We start from the raw sequence: 21,113 nt of genomic DNA on the forward strand, positions 1-21,113 counted from the left end.
GGTGTGAGCCTGCACAAACCTTTTGCTCGGATCGCAGCCTTGAATGAGCCCCGGACGAGCGGGTTTGGAGAGGAAGGAGGCGTTTTCACGGGTCACTGATGCACTTTGAACTAGAGCCGGCAGAGCAGCGCTGACCTGAGCTGCTCCAGCAGCCAAGGGCTGAATCAAATCCATGGGGTGCGCCGGGCTGGGGGCGTGAAATTCCATCTCTTGCCTTTGCTGCTGCGGCTGCAAGAGCCGGGATTTGCAGGGCGGGGAGCGGGCAGGGCCGAGCCCCGGGGATGCTTTGCGTGCCGCGGGGGTAAAGGTGCAGCCGCGGGGGAGGCTGAGCCCTGCTCTTCCCCTGCCCGTGCCAGCAGACTTGGAACAGCCCTCAGCGGCGTGTGAGAGGCTGGCAAAGGTGTGCGTGAGGCTGGCAAAGCCCCTCGGCCGCAGCCACGCTCGGATGCGGTGGCTCCGTGCGCGTCCCCGCCGCTCCCAAAGGATCGCGGCACCCCCGGGAGCGCGCACCGCACCCGGCCCTGCTCCCATGTCCCAGCCCGGAGCGACGGCATGAAGAAATCCTCGTATTCAGGTGAGCCTCCCTCTGCTCTCGCCTCTCCCTTTGTGTCTGTGCTGGGAAAAGGAAAAGGTTCGAAAAAACCCCAGGTACGAGGTGCACCATCCGTCCTGGCTGTTTCACTGTGTGTAAACCAGTGGAAAAGGCTTGAAAAGCAAAGCAAAAAGCAGCGGGGCGGCTCGTTCCAGGCAGAGCCCGGCACTGGGGAGTCGGACTTTGTTATCGGAAGGCACCTGTGCCAGCAGGGGTGACATCCAGCACCGAGCGGCAGCGTGACACGGGAACAGGGCTGTGTGACACTGCCTGCCCTGGGAGCTTCCAAACGGGCTGGAAGTACCCATCAATTGTCCAATTTATGGGATCCCCCCATGCTGGGGGATCCCATCTATTCCCTATTCTCCCTTCTCCCCCTCCTGGCTTTGCCAGCCGTGCCCTGTGGGGTGAGGGCATTGTGCTCTCGCCTCTCCCTTTGTGTCTGTGCTGGGAAAAGGAAAAGGTTAAACCCCCCCAGGTACGAGGTGCACCATCCGTCCCGGCTGTGAGCGCTCTGCAGCTGTTTCACTGTGTATAAACCAGTGGAAAAGGCTTAAAAAGCAAAGCAAAAGCAGCGGGGCGGCTCGTTCCAGGCAGAGCCCGGCACTGGGGAGTCGGACTTTGTTATCGGGAGGCACTGGGGACACCTGTGCCAGCACGGGTGACATCCAGCACCGAGCGGCAGCGTGACACGGGAACAGGGCTGTGTGACACTGCCTGCCCTGGGAGTCTCCAAACGGGCTGGAAGTAGCCATCAATTGGCCAATTTATGGGATCCCCTCATGCTGGGGGACTCTTCTCTATTCTCCCATCTATTCTCTGTCCTCCCTTCTCCCCCTCCTGGCTTTGCCGGCCGTGCCCTATGTGGTGAGGGCATTGTGCCCTCTGCTCCCTCCTCCCTGCTCACACAGGGTGTGCAATCACGCCTGGTGTTGTTCCTCTGAATTCCCTGTGAAATCCTGTCCCAGGAAGAGCCTGGGTGCACCACGGAGTGAACAGGTCTCCTGTGAGAGGTGCCCTGCTCACCTCGTAAAGCTCAGGTGCCTCTGGCAGCTCCTGCAGCTGCTGGACTTTGCTCTGCAGCTGATTTCTGCTCTGCTCCAGGCACCCGCCTGTGGCTGTGCTCTGCAAGCCAAGTTCTGCCCTGGCTTGGCCTGGCCACTGTGGGGACATGGTGTCATCATGCCAGCGTCCTCCTAACACCCCAGATCGTGGGTCTGGCCACCTCTCAGGGTGCTGGTGGCAGCTGCCGGTCACTTGAGCCACACCATTGCCTGAGCTCATGAGCCACAGGAGCTGGGCTTTGGCTTCACTCAGAAAATTCACTGGTTTGGCTTCACTCAGAAAATTCACTCTGTGATGCTGCTGCCTGTTTATGGTTAAAATTAATTAGCAACCTTTCTCTCGTGCGTATTTTTCTTCTCTCATTAGCGTTGCTGAATGGGCTGCCGGGAGGGTTTATTAGGGCTGTGTGCCGGGAACCTGAGACAGTCTGAGTGTGATGATTAGCACGTTGTAAGTGATTCAACTGGGTATTAATGGGTGTGCACTGCGTGTGGGGAAACCTGTCATTTGTTGTGGCCTCCTGAGGTGGTGGGAGCAGGGAGCAGCAGTGCAAGGAGAGGTCTGGATACAACTGCACATTTCTGTACAACTACACACAGAAATGTCACAGTTGAGACAGCCACCATACACACAGTGTCACAGTACAATATCAGAAGGCTTCAACCCATACAGAGTAGCTCCACACCGCTTCAGAAGGCTGCAAGCATCTGTCCTTCTTGTTCTTTACCAACCTTTTACACCCCTGGTGTTCCTGCACTGCCCCTGTGTGCCCTCTGCTCCCTTGGGTGGTTGCTCAGCACACCTGGGCACTCCATGGCTCATTGCTGTCAGTGCTGCTCACCTGCTGCTCACAGCTGCACACACTGGGGATGGGGCTGGGCCACAGCCCCACTGCCAGTGACCCCAAACTGTGCCCCACACAGCCCAGTGACCCCAAACTGTGCCCCACACAGCCCAATGACCCCAAACTGTGCCACACACAGCCCCACTGCCAATGACCCCAAACTGTGCCACACACAGCCCAATGACCCCAAACTGTGCCACACACAGCCCCACTGCCAATGACCCCAAACTGTGCCACACACAGCCCAATGACCCCAAACTGTGCCACACACAGCCCCATCCCAATCCCCACAATCTGTGTGTCTACACAGAAAAGCTGCTATTTCAAAATAAATTATTTTGAATTTCTCTGTCACCTGCTGTTGTGACTCCTTGCAGATGAGCCCAAGGTTCCTCACCTGCTTTGCTTGTTTGGGGTGGGGCTGGGGCACTGCAAAGCCCCTGAAGTGTCTCTGGTTGATGCCCAAACCCTCGTTGGTACAGCTGTGCTGACATCTGGGCACTACCTTTGCTTCACAGGGGCTGTGGTTGTATTTTGGAAACACTGCTGTGAGATTTCGCTGGTGCAGCTGTTTAAACAAAAAGAACAGAGCTGCCGTGCCCAGAACACACTGCTGGAAGCAGCAGGACAGTTCACACTCCTTACAAACACCTCACACCTTGCAAAGATCAGGGGCAGTGCTGCTGAGCTGCTCTGGCTTGCAAAGGCTTCGCTTTGGGTGCTGCCTCCAGTAAATCTCCCTGATTTAGGGAGAAGAATAAATCTCCTTGATTTAGGATTTTAAGGTGGATGAAGGTGGAGGAGTCACCCCTGGCACTGAGGAGGCCACCTTGGAGAGCTGCTACCCCTGTGAGGTGGAGCCAGCCCTGCATGGCTGGTGTGTTCACAGCTCTGGGCACAGCCATGGTCACTTGTTTGGGGGAATTTCCCTGGGAATCCAGATTGCTTCTCCAAGACATGGATGTGCAGGGTGCTGCAGAGCCTCTGGGCTCTCTGCTCTCTGTCAGGGGAGCTGGGGATGTGACAAAGTCACTTCTCAGCTGCAAAAGCTGATGGTGACAGCCTCTGGCAGGCTGGAAATGCAGTGCCTGGTTGAGAAACTCCTGAAAATGATGGCAAAGGAAAAAGAAATGGACATCTAAACAGCATTTGAGGCTGAGTACTTGTTATGTCTGGTCTGATTTGTCCCTCTCTGGCTTACTTTGAATCTCTTTTGTGGTCTGGGTCCCCCTGAACCTTGTTTGAACCTCCAGCTCCATCCTCCCCCATGGGCAGTGCTCTCCTGTTGCTGGGCTGTGCCCTGCCCTAGGCAAGATTTACCTTCCCTAAAGCACTTCAAGGGCAATCCCAACCCATCTGCTGTGACTTCTGAGCACACACCACGTATGAGGAGTTTACTTTGGTGTGCCTCAGCTCTTGGGAGCAGAAAGGCTCAGTGAGACCTTTGTGCCATAGCCACGGGCACCTGGGGCTCATCCTGGCACTGCTTTTGTTCCTGGAACTCCTGGCAGCAGCAGCAGGAGGAGGGGAGAGCATGAAACAGGGATTTTGCACAGCAATAACTTCTACTGAAGCCAGCTCTCACTGTGTGCCGTGGGGATGTCTGTTATTTCAGTTGCTGAAGGCAAACTTGCCCTGGAATTCTACTTTTTAAGGATTTTTTGATTCTCACTTTCCATTACTCAAGCCCAATTGCATAGGCCAAAGAAGCAATAGGCAGGATTTGTGATAAATGACATGATGATTTTTAGGTATTTTCAAGGATGGTGTGAATGGTTTTGGCGAAGGATGGTTTCAGTTTCAGGTTTATGTGAGATGCTGGCACTCACTAAAATAAGGATCACCAGAATTACAGTACCACCAGAATTATTCACAGTGCTTATGTGTCACCCACCCTTACATGAGCTGCAGACTCCTAATTTATTGCTTAGGCACTTAGGGAGAAATAAGTCTTTATATATGAGCTAAAGCTGTAGGAAAAATTACAGGAAGAACAGCAGGAGCTGTGATTCCATCACTGAGGGAGGATTTTCCCATATTGTGACTCGTTAAATGATTCCCTATAAAACATGGGAAATAGACTATAAATCAAATTGGATTTGCTGCTGCTGTCTAGAGAATTTGTGGCTGTCTCAACCCTGGAAATGCTCCAGCCAGGTTGGATGGGGCTCTGAGCAACCTGGTCTTGGGGAAGGTGTCCCATGGCAGAGATTGCAATGAGATCACCTTTAAGGTCCATTTCACCCCAAACCATTCTGTGATCCCATCTCAGAAGCTTTGGGGAGCAGCTCTGTCCTCTGATGGTTGGTTTGGAGCGTGCAGGGTCCCCTCCTGCCCAGCCCCATCCTGTCCCTGGAGGTGGCACCACGGGGCTCCTGCAGGTGCTGTGCACCTGTGGGCAGGTAAAGGTGTGGCTGGGTTTGTGCCCCACCAAAGGTTTGTGCTCCAGGACATCCAGGGAGGGAAGAGAAGCATGGCAGCTTGTCACTGTCACATTCTCTGAAAAATCCCTTCGCCAGGATTTCTTCTCCTGGGAAGCTGAGAAGCCTCAGAGAAGAATGAAAGCAATAATTACCTGATTGCTTCTCCCTGTTTTGCTGCTTTGGAACGTGGTCTGGAGGTTGTTTATCCAACAGGTGAATGCTTGATTGGTTTCATGTGAATTGTTTTTACTTAATGACCAATCACAGTCCAGCTGTGTCGGGACTCTGGAAGCAGTCACGAGTTTTCATGATCATTCTTGTTAAGCCTTCTGTCTGTGTCCTTTCTCTATTCTTTAGTTTGGTATAATATAATATAATATAATATAATATAATATAATATAATATAATATAATATAATATAATATAATATAATATGAAATATGATATAATATGAAATATAATATAATATGAAATATAATATAATATAATATAATATAATATATATTATAATATAATAATAAATTAGCCTTCTTAGAACATGGAGTCAGATTCTCAATTCCTCCTTCATCCTGGGGACCCCTGCAAATACCACAGGAGCTCCAGCTGGGCTGGCCAGGAGCTGTGGCAGCACTGGGACCCATGCCACAGCAAGTCCTCACCCAGCACAGTGAGGGAGCTCATCAAAACAGCCCTGCACAGACCCAAAATAATCCTCAAGGGCTGTCACTGGCCAAGCTCTGTGTGCTGGGGGGACCTCAGTCCATGTCTGGCTGTAGCTGGTCAGAAATGGGCTGGAAAAGCTGAAATTGGGTCTTTTTTAGGCTGATACTGCAGGGAGAGACGTGGTGTGGATCCCTCAAAGGCTTTTAACACCCGGCCATAAAAGCTGCTGGGTGGGGCAGGGGTGACCTGGTGTCTGCAGAACCCATTGTTTGCTCCTGAACCCGACCCCATCTCCTGTCACTGAACTGGCTCTGCCTGTGGCTGAGCTGGGGAAAAATAAAAAGAGTTGCTAGACCTGATTTTTTTGTACTTTTTTTTTCCTCTAGTTCGCTGGCCAAACTGCAACATCAAGGAAAAAATACTGCTCGGATCCAACAAAAACATTGATTTAATTTTAGATTGTCATTGGAACAGAAATTCAAAATAATTTGTTTTGAAATACATTAAAAAAAAAAACCACACAAACCATTGTTTTTCAGCTCAAACTCTCAGCTAGCTCTTCCTCCCCAAAACTTGCATTGAGTGAGAGTGAGGGGGATGTGAAAGGGGAAAAAAGGGTGAGGAGAGAGTTTTGGAGCCCATGGCAGTGCCAGGGAGGAGTGATTCCCCAGGAACACCTGTGGGGTGCTCCTGGTGTGGGTTTGTGGTGCTGTTACCTGGTGCTGCTGAAACAGCAGGAAGGAAAATCCCCAGGACTGCAAAATAAACTTGTTTTTTTATAATCCCAGAACAGCAGGAGGCTCCTGCACAGACAAAGGGCTTGGCATTATTTTCAGGATGCTGAAAGCTCTGCAGGTTGGCTGGGTCAGCTGCCAGGAATGATCTGCATCACCCAGACCCACGGGAAAGCTGCTTGATACCAAACATCCACAGCTCCTCATCCTTGCTTTCAGCCCCATAACAAACAAAATGCTGGCAAACCCTGCATGGCAAAGCCTTGCTCTTTTTTGGACAACCACATCTCCAACTTGTCCATACTCATCTCTCACATTTTTGAACCAGTGAGGAGCAGCTCACTGTGACATTCACAACAATCACACGTTTCTCTGATGGGTTTTCACCCCCAACTCCCTTAATTTATTTATAGTTTTTAACCCCTTGATCCATCACAGTGTGCTGTTCCCTGCTCTGCCACATGCAGGACAGTGATTTTGATGTTCCCACTGGCTGGTGCCCTGGGATTGTTGCTTGGGCTGTAAGAACATTTAAAGATGCTCAGAGAGAGCAGCTACCTTTGTCCAGAGTGTGGGGGGATCCAGGGAAAAGCAGGCATGTCCTTCCCACCCCACATCCCTGAGTTTCTCCATGACTGTGCGTGCTGGGGAGCAGAGCAAGAGCCCATATTTCTTATATTCCTACACGAACAGGGCAGTGCTGCTCCCTGTCAAAACCCAGGAAATCCCTCTGGCTGCCCTGGAGGACTCCAGCCCCTGCCCAGGGTGCTCAGAGACCTTGGCACAGAGCCCCAGACCCCTGTGCCTTTGATTTAGCCCTTGGAAAGAACAATTACCAACCTTATATGAAGAATTACAAGCCATGAAAGTTTAAGTAGAATGATAGTGAATTTATCACAAAGTGAAAAATAGATTTTTTGCAGTTTTTAGAATGGGGATTCAGGGGGGCAAGATGGAGGAATCTGGGTGTGTGTCCAGCCTTTCTCCTTCTTCTTCTTGGCCTCCATCTTCTGCTGTGATGTTGGCACTTTTGGATTGGTTTAGAGTAGAAGCTCCCTGTCTAACATAGGTGATAGGTATTGGGAAGTAATTGTAAACATTGCACAGGTAGTTTTTAGTATAAAAAGATAACACCACCCTGGGGACAGGCACAGTGCCTCTGACTGTCTTGCTGAGTGGACCTCAGCAGGTCAGGAGAAGGAATTTCATAGATAAGGAACAATAAACAACTTTGAGACCAAGAACTGAAGAGCTCTGACTCCTTCTTCAAGCGCTGGGCTGGAAAAAGAGACTTTCAAACACATCTTGGGGTCACTCTGAGCAGCAAAAGTCCTGAGAGCTCCCAAACCAACACTGTGACTAAGAGGCTCAGGTCTGCACTGTGCAGTTAATACCTTAAACAATGAACCATTCTTCTGATTGCTTTTAAAAAGAAAAAGTTGTATTCTTCAGAGAATTCGATTTCTAATCTGCCCGTCCTTTCTTGGGGTAGTGAAGCCTGTAATTTTCCTGAGTGTTACGGATTGTGGTAGCCTCTGCTGGATGAAAGCACCTTGATCTCTGGACAGAGTGTTCTGCAGGGCCTCACAGAGGGTTTTTGTGGCTTAGCAGATATCAGGAGCTGTTGATGGCACTTGGCATCAGTCCTGGCAGAATTTCCTCCGCCCTTCCTTGCTGTAAAACCCGAGGTGGGACCGTGAGAAGCCCAATCAAAAGGCACAATTGTTTTATTTCATTCCTGTGCTGACAGAATGTATTGCCAGAGATGTAAATGCAATGTGCCATCACATGTTTCTGATGGCTTGTGATGATTGATGGAGCCTTGTTAATGAAAAACCCTCCTGTGGCAGCATTGTGCTGTGCTGGGGTGGCCAGATCAGGGCTGTGATGGGTTTGGTTGGGTGTTCTGCTGTTTCTGGGATTGGTGGCATGTGTGGGCAGGGGTAGAGCTTTGCTCCAGGTAGGAAAAACATCCCAACATCTGTTAGAAAACAGTTTGGAGAAGCAGGGAAATCCAGCCTGGGGAGAAAGACAAATAACAAACCACAAAAAACATGCAGACATTTGCAGAACACAATGAAAGCTCCTGTGGGGCCCAGTGAGGTGATTTCTGCTCCCCAAAACACCCATTCTGTTCCTGTGACCACCTGGGCTGAGCAGGGAGAAGTGGTGGCCCAGGGAATGGGGAGATGCTGCAGGGACATCCCAAAAAGCAGCTCTGACAGCCAGAGGGGTGCTTTGCCTGCACCTCTGAGACCAGGGCTGTCTTGGGGTTTGCTGCACAAGCTGGGATCCAAATCCAAGGAAAAGTCTGTGGAAGGGGAGAGGGCTTTGTATTGCAGTGATTGGTGAGGATTTAACCCATGGGGCAGATGTGTGAGGCCAGGGAGCTCACACAAAGCAGGCAGAGGTGGCCTGCAGGGGACAGCTGTCCCTTGGGGTGCCACAGCCACACCAGGGAGCTCCCCTGGCATCCTCAGGAGGAGCAGCTGAGCCCGTGCAGCCCTGGCTCCCTGTGGGACCACAGCCCTGGGAGAGGCAGCACGGCCCCTGGTGACTCAGCCTGTTCCCACAGTGACTGCCTGGGGACAAGGACAGCCCAGGACACCCTTTCAAGGCCTGGTTCCAGAGGGGACAGCCTGGGAAGCTGCTTCCTGCTGTGTCACTGCTCAGGGGAGCCTCTCACAGGGCTGGCATTCGTGGGGCATGGCACCAGAGCCTGGGAAAGGAAAGGTTTCATCCAGTGCTGTTCACTTGTGAGAACAGTGACTGCTGGGCAGGAAGGGGCTCCTTGGGCCTCGGGTTTTGGTTGATCATTGCTGCCCCAGATGTGCAGGTGTCTCTGCTCCAGCCTGCGCCGCTGAAGAACGAGTCTGGACTCTTCACTGTTCCATCTTGAGGTTGTTTATTAATTCTTATCTATAACATTTTCTTTCTGCCCAGCTGAGATCTGCTCAGCAGGGCAGCCACAGGCACTCTGACTGCCCCTGAGGTGGTGGTGTCATTTTATACCACAAACTACATAGAACATATTTACACTTAATTCCCAATACCTATCACCTGTGCACTTCTACTCTAAACCAACCCCAGTGCCAGCATCACAGCAGAAAATGGAGAAGAAGAAGAAGAAGAAGAAGAAGAAGAAGAAGAAGGAGAAGGAGAAGAAGGAGAAAGGCTGGACACACCCAAGTTCCTCCATCTTTCCCTATAACCCCCTTACCAAAAATCCTAAAATCTGCATTTTCACCCTGTGATCATTTTGTTATCACACCATTCAAACCCGTGTGACTTTCATGCCCTCATACAAAGCTGGTAACTTGCTCCAGGGGTCACAATCAAATCCCCAGGTGCTCTGGGCTGTGCCAGGGTCTCTGAGCCCCCTGGTGGGGTCCTTGGCAACTCTGGACACCCGGAGGGATGAGCTGAGCTCCGACACTTGGGAAGTTCTTGCCTGAGTTTCAGCACTGATCACTGCACACTCTGAAGCACAATATCGCTCATTTCCATGGCCTGAAGTTCTCATTTCAGCTTCAAATCTGATGGCCAGAGTATGTCACTGTCCCCTCCATTTCCCTCAAACACGGTGCTGCCTTCATTGCTCCCTGGTCAAACAAATGGAAGTTAAACGGGAGGGATGATTGCAAGTTGGAACTAGCAGCAAAAACCCTTTTTTCTGCTGCTAGGGTTTTTTTCCCTTCCCTTTGTCCATGCCAGATGAGTATTATTTACAGGAAACACTTTGTACAGCTTCAAGATTTGTTTAGAGAAGGAGTGTAGGGGAGGAGACAGCAAAAGGCAGAATGGAAATTAAAAAGGTCACAGTAATGCTCCAGAAAATCCATAATTTCCTGGAGTGGGAGTGCTGCTATTCTGGGTGTGCTGAGGGACAAACTGCCTCCCTTGGGGACAGGCTTGGCCTCATGGGGCTGAGCCCAGAGCAGCTGCTGGGGACAGAGGGTCCCTGACACTGCCTCGTTCCCTCAGCTCTGCCAGAGTCACGTCCCTGGTGGCCCTGCCAGGGAATCTGGGAGCACTCCCGGGAGCAGCCCCCGGGCCACGTTGGCTCCAGCCCTGATGCTATCCCGGGAAATGGGGATTGCCTGCAGCTTTGTGTGATGGGGACAGTAAACAAAGGAAGCAGGACGAGCTCCCTGAGCCCTGTGGGGTGACTCAGTGCCGAGCTGTGAGTGCCTGGGCACGTACAGAGAGGAGAGCAGGCCTTGGAGCAGGACAAGTCAGGACAGGGGACTCGCACAGGACAGCCCAGGGAGGTGGCAGGGGGTTGGTGCAGGCTCTGTTTTACCTCCAGGAAAGGCTGAAAAAGAGCAAATGTCACCCACCCTGGCTGGTGGGAGCCCTCAACCTGGCCAGGTTGAGATGGGGGCCACCAGCACCTTGGAAAGGTCTTTCAGCAAAGGTCACCAGGTCACCCTTTGCTCTCTGCATTTTCAACTTCCATCATTCTCCCAAGACGACTTTCAATTAACTTTCAAACTTAAAAGCAAAATCTAGGTACATTTTCATCAGTAGGAAGGAGGATGGAACATTCTTTGCCAGCATGGAATTTAATTTGAAGCATTGCAGTTGATGATGTCACCAGTCCAGGCCTCACTCTCCTCGTCCTCTTTGCTTTGGGGAAGGTTTTCAAGCTCACTGATTTTCAGTGTTCCAGTGATAGAAGTCACATGTGCTGCAGTGTCCTTATCTGAGGTCAGTTGTTAGAAATCCTTAAATCCAGATCTTCCCCATGAGTTCTTGCAGCCCACTGTGCCTCATGCAGGGCTTTTTCCCCTCTGGTGTCCTGCCTTCACGTGTTTTAGAGCATGTTTTATAAAACTGGTGATAACGCTGAGAAATGTGAGTTTGAGTTGTGCCCAAACTGCCTCAGAACCACCACACCACAGGGTTTCAAGTGCTTGTTTTTTTTTAATTTCTTGATTTATTTTTGTTAGCAGGTAAGCTGTGACTCTCAGAGCTGTTATCTACTGAAGGACTGCCATTACTGCAGCTCATTACCCTTGGACATTCATTTCCATTCAGCTCCAACTGCATCTGTGAACGCTTTCCCAAACTGCTGTTTGACAAGTGAGATGCCCCAGTTGTGGAGCCCCACATCTGAGGGCTGGGGAAGGCTCTTGGTGCTGTGGCTTGGGTGGTCTCCTCATCCTGCTTGGCAGCTGCAAGAGGCTCTGAGTTCTTTCCCCTGGTGGGTTTTGTGTCAGATAAACCTCCCAGCAGTGATGTGAGATTCCCTGACAGCTGATCCTGCAGTTAGTGTTGGGACAAATTAGTTAATCTGGGCAAGGATGAGCTTGATCCATCTGGGGAGGTTTCAGAGCTTCCTCTGCTGTGCCTGGTCCTTCATGGAGCAGCCACTCTCCAGGAAATCATCACCATGATTTAAATGCATCTCTTTTAAAGTATTTGTGGAGGGGAGGAGGTGTCTGTGGCTGTGTTTTGTGTGTTTGGTTTTGTTTTTAGAGCTCATTGTGGGAAAAGCAAGAGCCTTGTGCTTGAGCTGTGATGGAGAGGGAATAGTAAAAAGATGTTTCATAATGTGTGTGGATTAATGTTCAGATCTTACTGAGCCTTTCATCTCCTTTGGGCCCTGAATACAAATATGGGAATGGAGATGAGGCAGAAAAGGCTCCCATGGCAATATGCTGGGTGCTGATTATTGCAGGGTTTTCATTAGACCCTTCTATAGGCTGCAGCTCTTCCTTGGTGGATGGTGTTGGGGCTGCTGTTGGCAGAGGCTGTAACACAGGAGAAGGATCTGGAAGGTTGGTGCAGGGCACAGTCACACACTCCTGCTGAGCCAGGAGCAAACCCTCACCTTAGTCCTGGCTAAAATACAAGCTATAAAATAAGCAGTGTCCTTGTCCCTAGCCCTGGGGCAGGATTTCTGTGTCCAGAGCCCCTCCAGGTGCTGCACAGGCTGCTCCTGGGAGGCACACAGGGCTCAGGAGTGCTTCCCACAGCTCAGGTGTGAGCAGGAGCCTGGGTCAGAGGGTGGCAAAGGACACAGGGCTTGCACAGGACAGCCCAGGGAGGTGGCAGGGCCTTGTTGCAGGGAGCTAAGGAGGCTGGAGGCTCTGTTTTGCCTACAGGAAAGGCTGAAATAGAGCCAGTGTGACCCACCCTGGCTGGTGGGAGCCCTCAGCCTGCGCAGGTCTGTGCTGGCAGAGGTGTCCCCAGGTGTGCAGCTGGAGCTGTGGCTTTTCCCCTCCCTCCTCACCCCTCCCTGTGCTGCCTGGGGGTGCCCAAACAGGCTCTGCTCTCCCCAGGGCTGCTCACACTCTCCTGCTTCCCATCTGGAGCTGCCCTTGTTTGAATTCCTGGGGGAGCAGGGGGTGCCAGGGTGGGTTTGTTTGTGCTCCTCTCTGAGCAAACACACACACAGGTGGCAGGTGGCACCTTGTCCCCTTGCAGAGGGCTCAGAGATCCACAGCTGAGCCCTGCCTTGTGCACACAGCCTGCAGGAGCTGCAGCCCTGCTCGGGGCAGGATGTGCTCATGAACATCCTCATGAGGGGCATCACAGGGGCAGGGACAGCTCTCTTCACTCTGGGGACAAGTGACAGCACTCAAGGAAATGGCTGGAGCTGAGTGAGGGTGTTGGGGAAGATGAAACAGGAAAGGCTTATCAATATGATTGCCTGGCAAAAGATTTTGAGAATATGGAAACTATAATTGAGACTGAAATGAAAGCAAGCTTTGAGACACCTTAGTTACTGAACAACTGGAAAACAATGGTGTGGCCAGCTGAAGGTGATCCCCTTTTGATGGAACAACACCCTCTGCTTGCAGACAGGCCCAAGGGTCAGAGCAGACCCTACAGCTTGGCAGAAGGGGCCCAAAGAGGAGTTTTTAGGGTTTTTTAGGGTAACACAGTATGGTAATGTAGATTCTTACAAGCTGTATGTAAATGCTGTAGGTTTTGTATCTTGTACTAGATTGGTTAGTGAGAATCAGAATATTCAGCACAGAAGAAGATTTATGGTATTGTAACGGGAACTTTGCTCTCTTACCCTTTTACTCTCTTACCCTTCTGCTCTCTTACACTTTTAGGCTCTTTCCCTCTCATCCTCTCTCTCCCTCTCTTCTCTCAGTCCTGCTCTGAGCTGTGGCTGGCAGCTCCCAGCAGGGCCCTGCACCCAGGCCCTTTGCAATGAACCCCAAATTCCAGTCCTGGCTGCAGAGATCTCTCATCTCCATCCCTCCTGACCGTCCCATCCCCGTTGCTCCTACATGAGGGCAGGTTTAGGTTGGATATAAGGAACAGCTTTTCACCCAAAGGGTGGCTGAGCACTGAACAGGCTCCTCAGGGAGGGGGTCACAGCACGAAGCCTGTCTGAGCTCAAGGAGCATTTGGACAATGCTCTCAGGGACACAGTGGGACTCTTGGGGTGTCCTGTGCAGGGCCAGGAGTTGGACTCAACAATCCTGATGGGTTATTTCCAACAACAATATCCAAACAAACCCTTGGACTGGGGCTGCTGTGTCCCCCTGGGGAGCCAGGGCACAGCAGCAGGGTTGGCAGAGGGAACAGCTCTGATGGAAACCATCTCCTGGTCTCATTTACAGCACTCTGACAGCCTGATTCCCACCCCTCACCCTGCTGTCAGGTCCATCCCACATTTACAGGCACCTCCTGGAGTACCTGTCACCCTCAGCTCTTCCTCCAGCTGATGATGGCACAGCCTGGCAGTTCTGCCCATGTGGGGTGTGGATCTTTTATAGGAACCTCCCACACCCACTGGCTTGAATCTGGTGTGTAAATCAGACATTTGTGCTGGTCCTTGCCTGGTCACAGTGTCCTGTTTGAGTTTTTCACAGAATCATAGAACATGCTTAGTCAGAAATAACCCACCAGGATTACTGAGCCCAACTCCAGGCCCTGCACAGGAGAATCCCACCATGTGAGAGCATTGTCCAAATGCTCCTTGAGCTCAGACAGGCTCGGTGCTGTGACCCCCTCCCTGAGGAGCCTGTTCAGTGCTCAGCCCCCTTTTGGTGAAAAGCTGTTCCTTATATCCAACCTAAACCTGCCCTGACTCAGCTCCAGCCATTTCCTTGAGTCCTGTCACTTGTCCCCAGAGTGAAGAGATCTGTACTGATGCCTTGTGCAGGCTGAGCTGGAGCAGAGGCTGGACAGAGCTAAAGAATAAAGCAGGGATTTATTAAAAGGCTTCATGGATGCACCTTGGGCAGCACAAGAGCCCAGCCAGGGCTGCACCCAAGATGAACCAAAATGGCCCCAAAATGCACGGCCGGGCACGGGGTCTCTCCCTGGGATCAGTTCTGCTCCATTTGCATCTTGCAGTTCATTGTCCCATTCCAGCTCCAGCCCATCCAGTCCCATCCTTGTTTTTCTCTCTCCAGCCCACGGGGTTTGTGCTCTTGGGCTGAGATTTGGATCATTTGTCCTTGGTCCCCAGCTGGAGCAGGAATTGTTTTGTGTCCCTGCTCTGTGCACAGAGCTCAGCATCCCCTAATGTGAAACTCTGACCCACACACTAAAGCAGCACAGAATCTGAAAAAATAAAAAAGCTAAACCTGAGCTAAAACCTGAAAAATAGAAAAGCTGAAATCATACCTGCCCCTGTGATGCCCCTCATGAGGATGTTCATGACCTCAGTGAGGTCTCCCCCTCAGCCTCCTCTTTTTGTTTGGTTGTTGTGTTTTTCCAGAGTATTTGCATTAATTTGAATTCTAATAATCTCTGATGTTTCATCCTCACTTGGGATTGCCATCATCTTTACTAACCTCTCTTCCCATTTCTGGTGGGAAATGGATGGTGGACCCTTAGATCAAAACACAGCTTGGAGGTCAGACTTTGGATTAAAAGCTGCCTTCACACAGCCCCTAAGAAAGCCTTGGAAGCATCCAAGCCCTGTTACCTACAGATTATGGGCAAAATAAGACTATAAACCAAGTAGAGAGCTCTGCTTTGGGGGCTGAACAGCCTCCCCTGCTTTTCAAATCATGTCATCATAATCTTTGCAAGATTAAGCACTGTTTCAGCTGCAGGGGTTTTTTTAATTTCACTTTCTCATGGAATAAACTGATGGTGACAGATGCCCAGGAGCCCTGGAGATCAGTGCTTTGTTTAGACACAGGGAATTTAGGGGCTGAAGGGTGACAGTGGCCCCTGGAGAGGGGTGTGGATGTCACCTTCTCATGGAGCACAGGTCTGTGTGGCAGTGACCTTCTCTGTGCCTGTAAACCTGGGCAGAGCCTACAGAGGGGCTTTGGGTTCCTCCAGAGCATCAACTGAATAGAAATGGATAAAGATGTGGATAAATATAGAAATATTTCCATGTATAAAAATATAAATGGATAAATAGAAGTGGATAAATGTGGCCTTTTGCCTGGGAAACAGAGGAACAGGCTGTCTCACTGGGTTTGTGTGGGGCACCACCAGGTGCCCTGAGCCCTGCTCCTTCTCAGGTGATGCAGATAACCCAAGTGCTTCCTATTCTGGCATTGGTCTCAGAGCTGAGGGAGATAATTTCCTGTATTACTGAGGACCAAGGTCTGGAAAAAAACACGGTGGAATTTAATTTTGCCTGAGTTGAGCCATCTCAAAGTATCTCTGAATCAGAGCTGGTCCCTGCAGCCTCTCTCCAGCAGATGATTCACCCCATCCTCCTGCTGGAACCCTGAATGCTGCTGAGAATTTCAGACTTTCTGTGCTGCCAGCCACCGACCCCCAAGAGAACACTGCACTGACCTGAGGCTGTGGAGAAGCTTCCAAAATGGAATGACAGAACTGGGATTGTGGGTGTGGAGTTTGAATAGAAGTGTGTGATATCACAGGGTGGAAAACTTGGAGTTTAAGGGTTTAGAATATGGTAATATATATAAAGCCAGATAGAGGCTTTAGGGCAGAGGCTGGTCCTTCTTCTTCACCTTCTTCTTCTCCTTCTTCTTCACCTTCTTCTTCTCCTTCTTCTTCACCTTCTCCTCCATGGGTTTGGGTGGTTTTGTGTAATTGGATAAAAAAGTCCACATTGTGGGCCACAGGTGGTTGCATATTGGGTTAAAAGTAAAAATAATTGAGGTGTCATTTCTTAATTGGACAGTTTATCCTTAAAAGGCCTTATACAGAAAGAGAGGGCTCCATTTTTGGTTTGTTAGAGTGAAGTGCTGTAGAACTCAGGGTTTGTGAGACTGTAACATAGATAAGGACTAACAGACATCTGAATCCAAACAAGAAATTCCATCTTGTGCATTTAATCCCAACCTTAGCAATAAAGAACCGGAGATTCCACATCTTCCCCCTCCATGTGGGGCTGGAGGTGACTCAGTGCTGCAGAGCCCAGCTCCTGGTGGCTGTGGCTTCCAGGTACTGCTGGGGTGAGGAGCCAAACCCTCTGGGGATCTCGGGTTCTGATCCCATCCTTCCTGCAGGCACTAAAGCAGGAGGCTGAAGGAAGGATCAAACGTGTGGTGGCTGCTTGGTGTGGCAGCAGCATCCCCTGCAGCTGGGGCTGCTGTCCTGCTGTCCTGCTCAGGGCACAGCTGGCTGGGGAGCAGCTGGGACATGCTAAGGACAGGCACTGCCACAAATCTGATGTCTCAGACAGGAAAAATGCTCTTCTCTGGCTCTGCAACTGCTCACAGAGAGGTGCTTCAGTGGAGAGGAAGAGGGGTGCCAACAGGAAGCTGGCTGAGGCAACAGAGAAACATTTTCTGCTCATGATCTCAGCCTCTGGAGATAAGGGTGGAATTCTGACAGCCCCCAGAGCATCCTGCCTTGGCCCCATGTCAGTCCTGCAGCTTGGGGAGGGGAGGGAGGGCCCTGCCTGGGTGATGCTCCTGCCAGGGCTACAAAAGGTGGTTTGGGCTGGAGGGATGGGGCAGCGCCATGGATCCCCTCTGGACAGGAGGTGCTGGAGTGCTCAGGCTGCAGAAGATGCTGTTTGTGGAAGGTCAGCTCCTGTAATGAGCTCTGGCCATGGTGTTGGGGCCATCAGAAGTGACCTGAGCCTCCAGACAGGGAAGGAGCTCTCAGGTGTGGCTGGCAGCAGGCTGTGCATGCCCCAGGGTACGGTGTGGTTCACTCCTTATGGCACAAGGTGCCTGTTCAGGAGCTCCACCTGATACCTCAGGTTTAGCTTTTATATTTCTCACATTCTGTGCTGCTTTAGTGTGTGGGTCTGGGTTCACATCAGGGGATGCTGAGCTCTGTGCACAGAGCAGGGAGACAAAACAATTCCTGCTCCAGCTGGGCACCAAGGACAAATGATCCAAATCTCAGCCCAGGAGCACAAACCCCGTGGGCTGGAGAGAGAAAAACAAGGATGGGACTGGATGGGCTAAAGCTGGAATGGGACAATGAACTGCAAGATGCAAATGGAGCAGAACTGATCACAGTGAGAGGCCCTGTGCCTGCTCGTGCATATTGGGACCATTTTGGTTCATCTTGGGTGCAGCCCTGTCTGAGCGCCCTTGCTGCCCATTGAGGAGCTCCTTTTAATAAATCCCTATTTTATTCTTTAGCTCTGTCCAGCCTCTGTTCTAGGCCAGCCTTCTCAGGACATCACTCCCTCTGGAATCCCTCCGTGGCGTAGCGCGGGGGCTCGGCAGTGCCAGGGTCAGTGCACCAGGGTTTGGGTGACTCAGGAGTGGCAGCAAGTGCCTTTTTTGTGGCAAGGATTTGCACAGTGGAGACTGAACATCTGGATTGTTGGGGTGAGTGACTGGGGGGGGTTCTGGATGGGGCCCAGGGCTCCGCTGCCAGCTCCGTTACACCGAGCGCACCACGTTCCACGGACAATGCTGCCTTTCACCAGACCCACAGAATAGGCTTTGTGCCTCCTGTGTGAGCCCTCTTTCTCTCCAGAAAGGCTTCCTCAGAGGCTGCAGGCACTGCTCCATGACTTGGGATGGTTTTCACCTGTGCCAGGAGTGATTTCACGCTGCCTTTTGCCAGGCTGGGCTGGTTGGTGGTGCCAGGTGCTTTGCTCTTCCCTTGCTGGCAGCTGGAGAAGCCCATGAGAAGAAGGAGTTGCATTGGGACCTCTTGGTGCCTGGAGAGAGTTGTGTGTAATCATGGAGTAGCATAGAGTGGTGGTTTTTATACCTGGGCTTTATTTAAATGAACCCATTGCTAATTTTCCTGCTGCTCTGCTCTAGAGCGCAGCTTGGCAGAAAGGGAGGTGCTGGGTCTAGAATTATTTTATTCATAGAATCAAAAAATATTCTGAGGTGGGACACACAATGTTCATCAAGTCCAGCTCCTGGCCCTGCACAGGACAGCCCCAAAATCCCCCCTGTGCCTGAGAGCATTGTCCAAACTCTTCTTGAGCTCTGGCTGGGTTGAGGCCATGACCATGCCCTGGGGACCCTGTTTGTGCCCCTGGATGAAAAATCTTTTCCTAATACCCAGCCTAAGCCTCCCCTGGCACAGTTTTTGCTGTTTCCTTGAGTCCTCTCACTGGTCACCAGAGATAAAAGATCAGTGCCCACCCCTTGTCCCTTACAAAGATTTTAAAGGACAACCCAACAGGATATTGGCACTTATTGATTCCATATCTTGTTTTGAAATGAAATTACTGCTTCTGTGCTGGGGATCTCCGATGGATTCTGGGCCATGGGGACTTCTGAGAACCTTTCATTCATCAAATGCCTTGAAATGGTTTTTAGAGAGATTCTGGGGGCAGAAGGGGAGCACACAAGAAATTTAATCTTGGAGTTGACTGGCCCCTCACAGACTGAGCTCTCTCTTCCATCTCCAAGTCAGAAAGAACAACCATGGTCCCAAAAGCAGCTACACGAGTGGTTGGAGGGTCATCCTGTAAAATCCAGATGGAATTATACTGAAGTTTGTAAAGGCACTTCTGCAAACTCCAGTGAAAGCTGATCTGCAGCATTAGGCACTCAAATATGTCCCAAGTTTGGCTGAAGTTCTCTTCCAACTTCCCTGCTGCGGCCACTATTAAATATAATTGCAAGATACAAGGAAAAACACCAAAGAATGTTATTAGTTTATGAGGCTGGGTTGCCTTGGCTACTTCTGAGGTAGAATTAATAGGAGAAAACCCTCAATTCTATGAGGCCAGGGCTTCATTGTAGTCTCAAATTGTAATTTCCCTTCTCTCCAGTTTAAGGACAGCGGACATTATCTCAGGAATCTATAGATAGTGTCTGAGTCATTCTTTAAAGTACAGCTAAAATGTAAAAACATTAAATAACATATCCCTGCAGCTCCTCTGACCAGGGGAAGTGTTTGACACCTCATTTTACAGGCAGGGAAGGGTATGTGGAGGAGGAAAACTACGTGCAGGGAGTCATGTTGGAGTGCTGATGGTGGCTGAGCAGCTCTGACTCCTCTGCTTGCAGCTGGCTCTGCCCCATGGCTGAGCTGGTCCTCCCACCTCAGCATCTGCCCAGGGCAGCATCAGCTCACAGGAGCAGAGAATCGAGATGTGGCTGGGCTTGGGGACAAAGATAAATGTGCATTTATGGTGTCCCAGAGGAGAAACTGCCATTCTGAGCTCAGGGTTGTTGTGTAGGGAGCTGCTGAACCTCACTTGGGAGTTTGGGCTTTCTGACTTTCAGGCAATTCTGTGCAGCATCAGAGCACCCCAGGGGCATCACTGTGTGAGCTGAGTGGTGCTCAGGGTGTGTTCAGGCTGCTGCTGCCCTGGGGCTGCTCAGGTGGGAGGCTCTGGCAGTGTTTGCAGCCTGAAGCACATTTAGAATGTATTTATCTGTGTGGAGGGAAGAGTGGCCATTGTCTGCTTGATCCTGGTACTCCTCCAAGGCAGCCTGTTCTTGAACGAGTGGCCAGGCAGTTTGTGGATCTTTACCCTGAATTTTCATCTGAGTTTCTGGCTGGGAAGGGATTCAGTGACCAGGGGCCCTTGGCTGCCCCTTGGCCTGGAGCTGGCTCCTTCACCCAGGTGTTACCTGGCTGTGGTGGGGCACCTCTGATGGGGAGGAAGGAAAAGGACACTTTGGGGTGAAACTGGGACTTGCACCCAAGGAAAAGCCCAGGCTGAGCTGAGTCTGACTGCGTCTGACTCTGCAGAGTCAGACGCTGCTCTCAGACCCAAAGGCTGCCCTGCTTCTCCTGCAGTTCTCACTGGGGCTGGGTGTTCCAAAGTGTCTGGGGCTGCTCTGGGTGTCCTGACCCCGTGGGTCCCCCCGTGGGTCACCCAGGCTCAGGAGAGCCCTTAACCCCTGCCCTTTGTGGTCTGCTGCCCTTCAGCCACTGAGCTGCTGCCTCTTTGTTCTGGGCTTGTCTCCCTTGCACGTCCCCACCCCTCTCTGGGAAAAATCAACATTTGCCTTGCAGAGCCTGGCCAACAGAAGGGGTCTGTATTCCATCCCAATGGCAGCCCCAGGCTTGCAGGGCTCCCTTGATAAATCCAGTGGTGTTTGTTGCCAGGGGGACCCTCTGAAACACAATTTTGGGAGTTTTGTGTGTGTGAAATGAGCAGGGAAGCTGTGAGCGGTCACTGGGGCTGAGAAAAAAATAAAGTGATTGCATTGAGGTTATAGGAAGATGGCAAGAAATTGATTTAAACTCTAAGTAAGGATGATTTTTAAATTTTATTTTGTTTTTAACCTGAAGTACCACGTTGCTGCTTTGTGTGCTGGAGCTGCACATGGTGCAGGAGCAGAGCAGAGGGGCAGACACTGGGCTGGGGGGTTTGCAGCAGGATTTTGCAGCATTGCAGGCCTGGGGGAGTGGGGAGCAGAGCTGTGGGGTGCCTCAGGGGTATTTGATCCATATGGAAATACCACACTGGAGTTTTAAAATTCCTTTCCCCTCCTTCA

The 21,113-nt window shown here is 51.1% G+C and overlaps 1 protein-coding gene across 1 annotated transcript in view; it reads left to right on the plus strand.

The window, feature by feature from the left end:
• The first annotated feature begins 537 nt into the window (after positions 1-537).
• The window catches only part of SEPTIN9 (septin 9), a 167,276-nt gene continuing 146,700 nt past the window's right edge, over positions 538-21,113 (plus strand). Inside the window, exon 1 of the mRNA XM_077188234.1 lies at positions 538-574. Within this exon, the coding sequence (XP_077044349.1) occupies positions 553-574 (22 nt within the window). The 5' untranslated portion in view covers positions 538-552. The remainder of the gene's footprint in view (positions 575-21,113) is intronic.

Source organism: Agelaius phoeniceus, chromosome 19 (assembly GCF_051311805.1).
Source record: "Agelaius phoeniceus isolate bAgePho1 chromosome 19, bAgePho1.hap1, whole genome shotgun sequence".
Taxonomy (NCBI): domain Eukaryota; kingdom Metazoa; phylum Chordata; class Aves; order Passeriformes; family Icteridae; genus Agelaius; species Agelaius phoeniceus.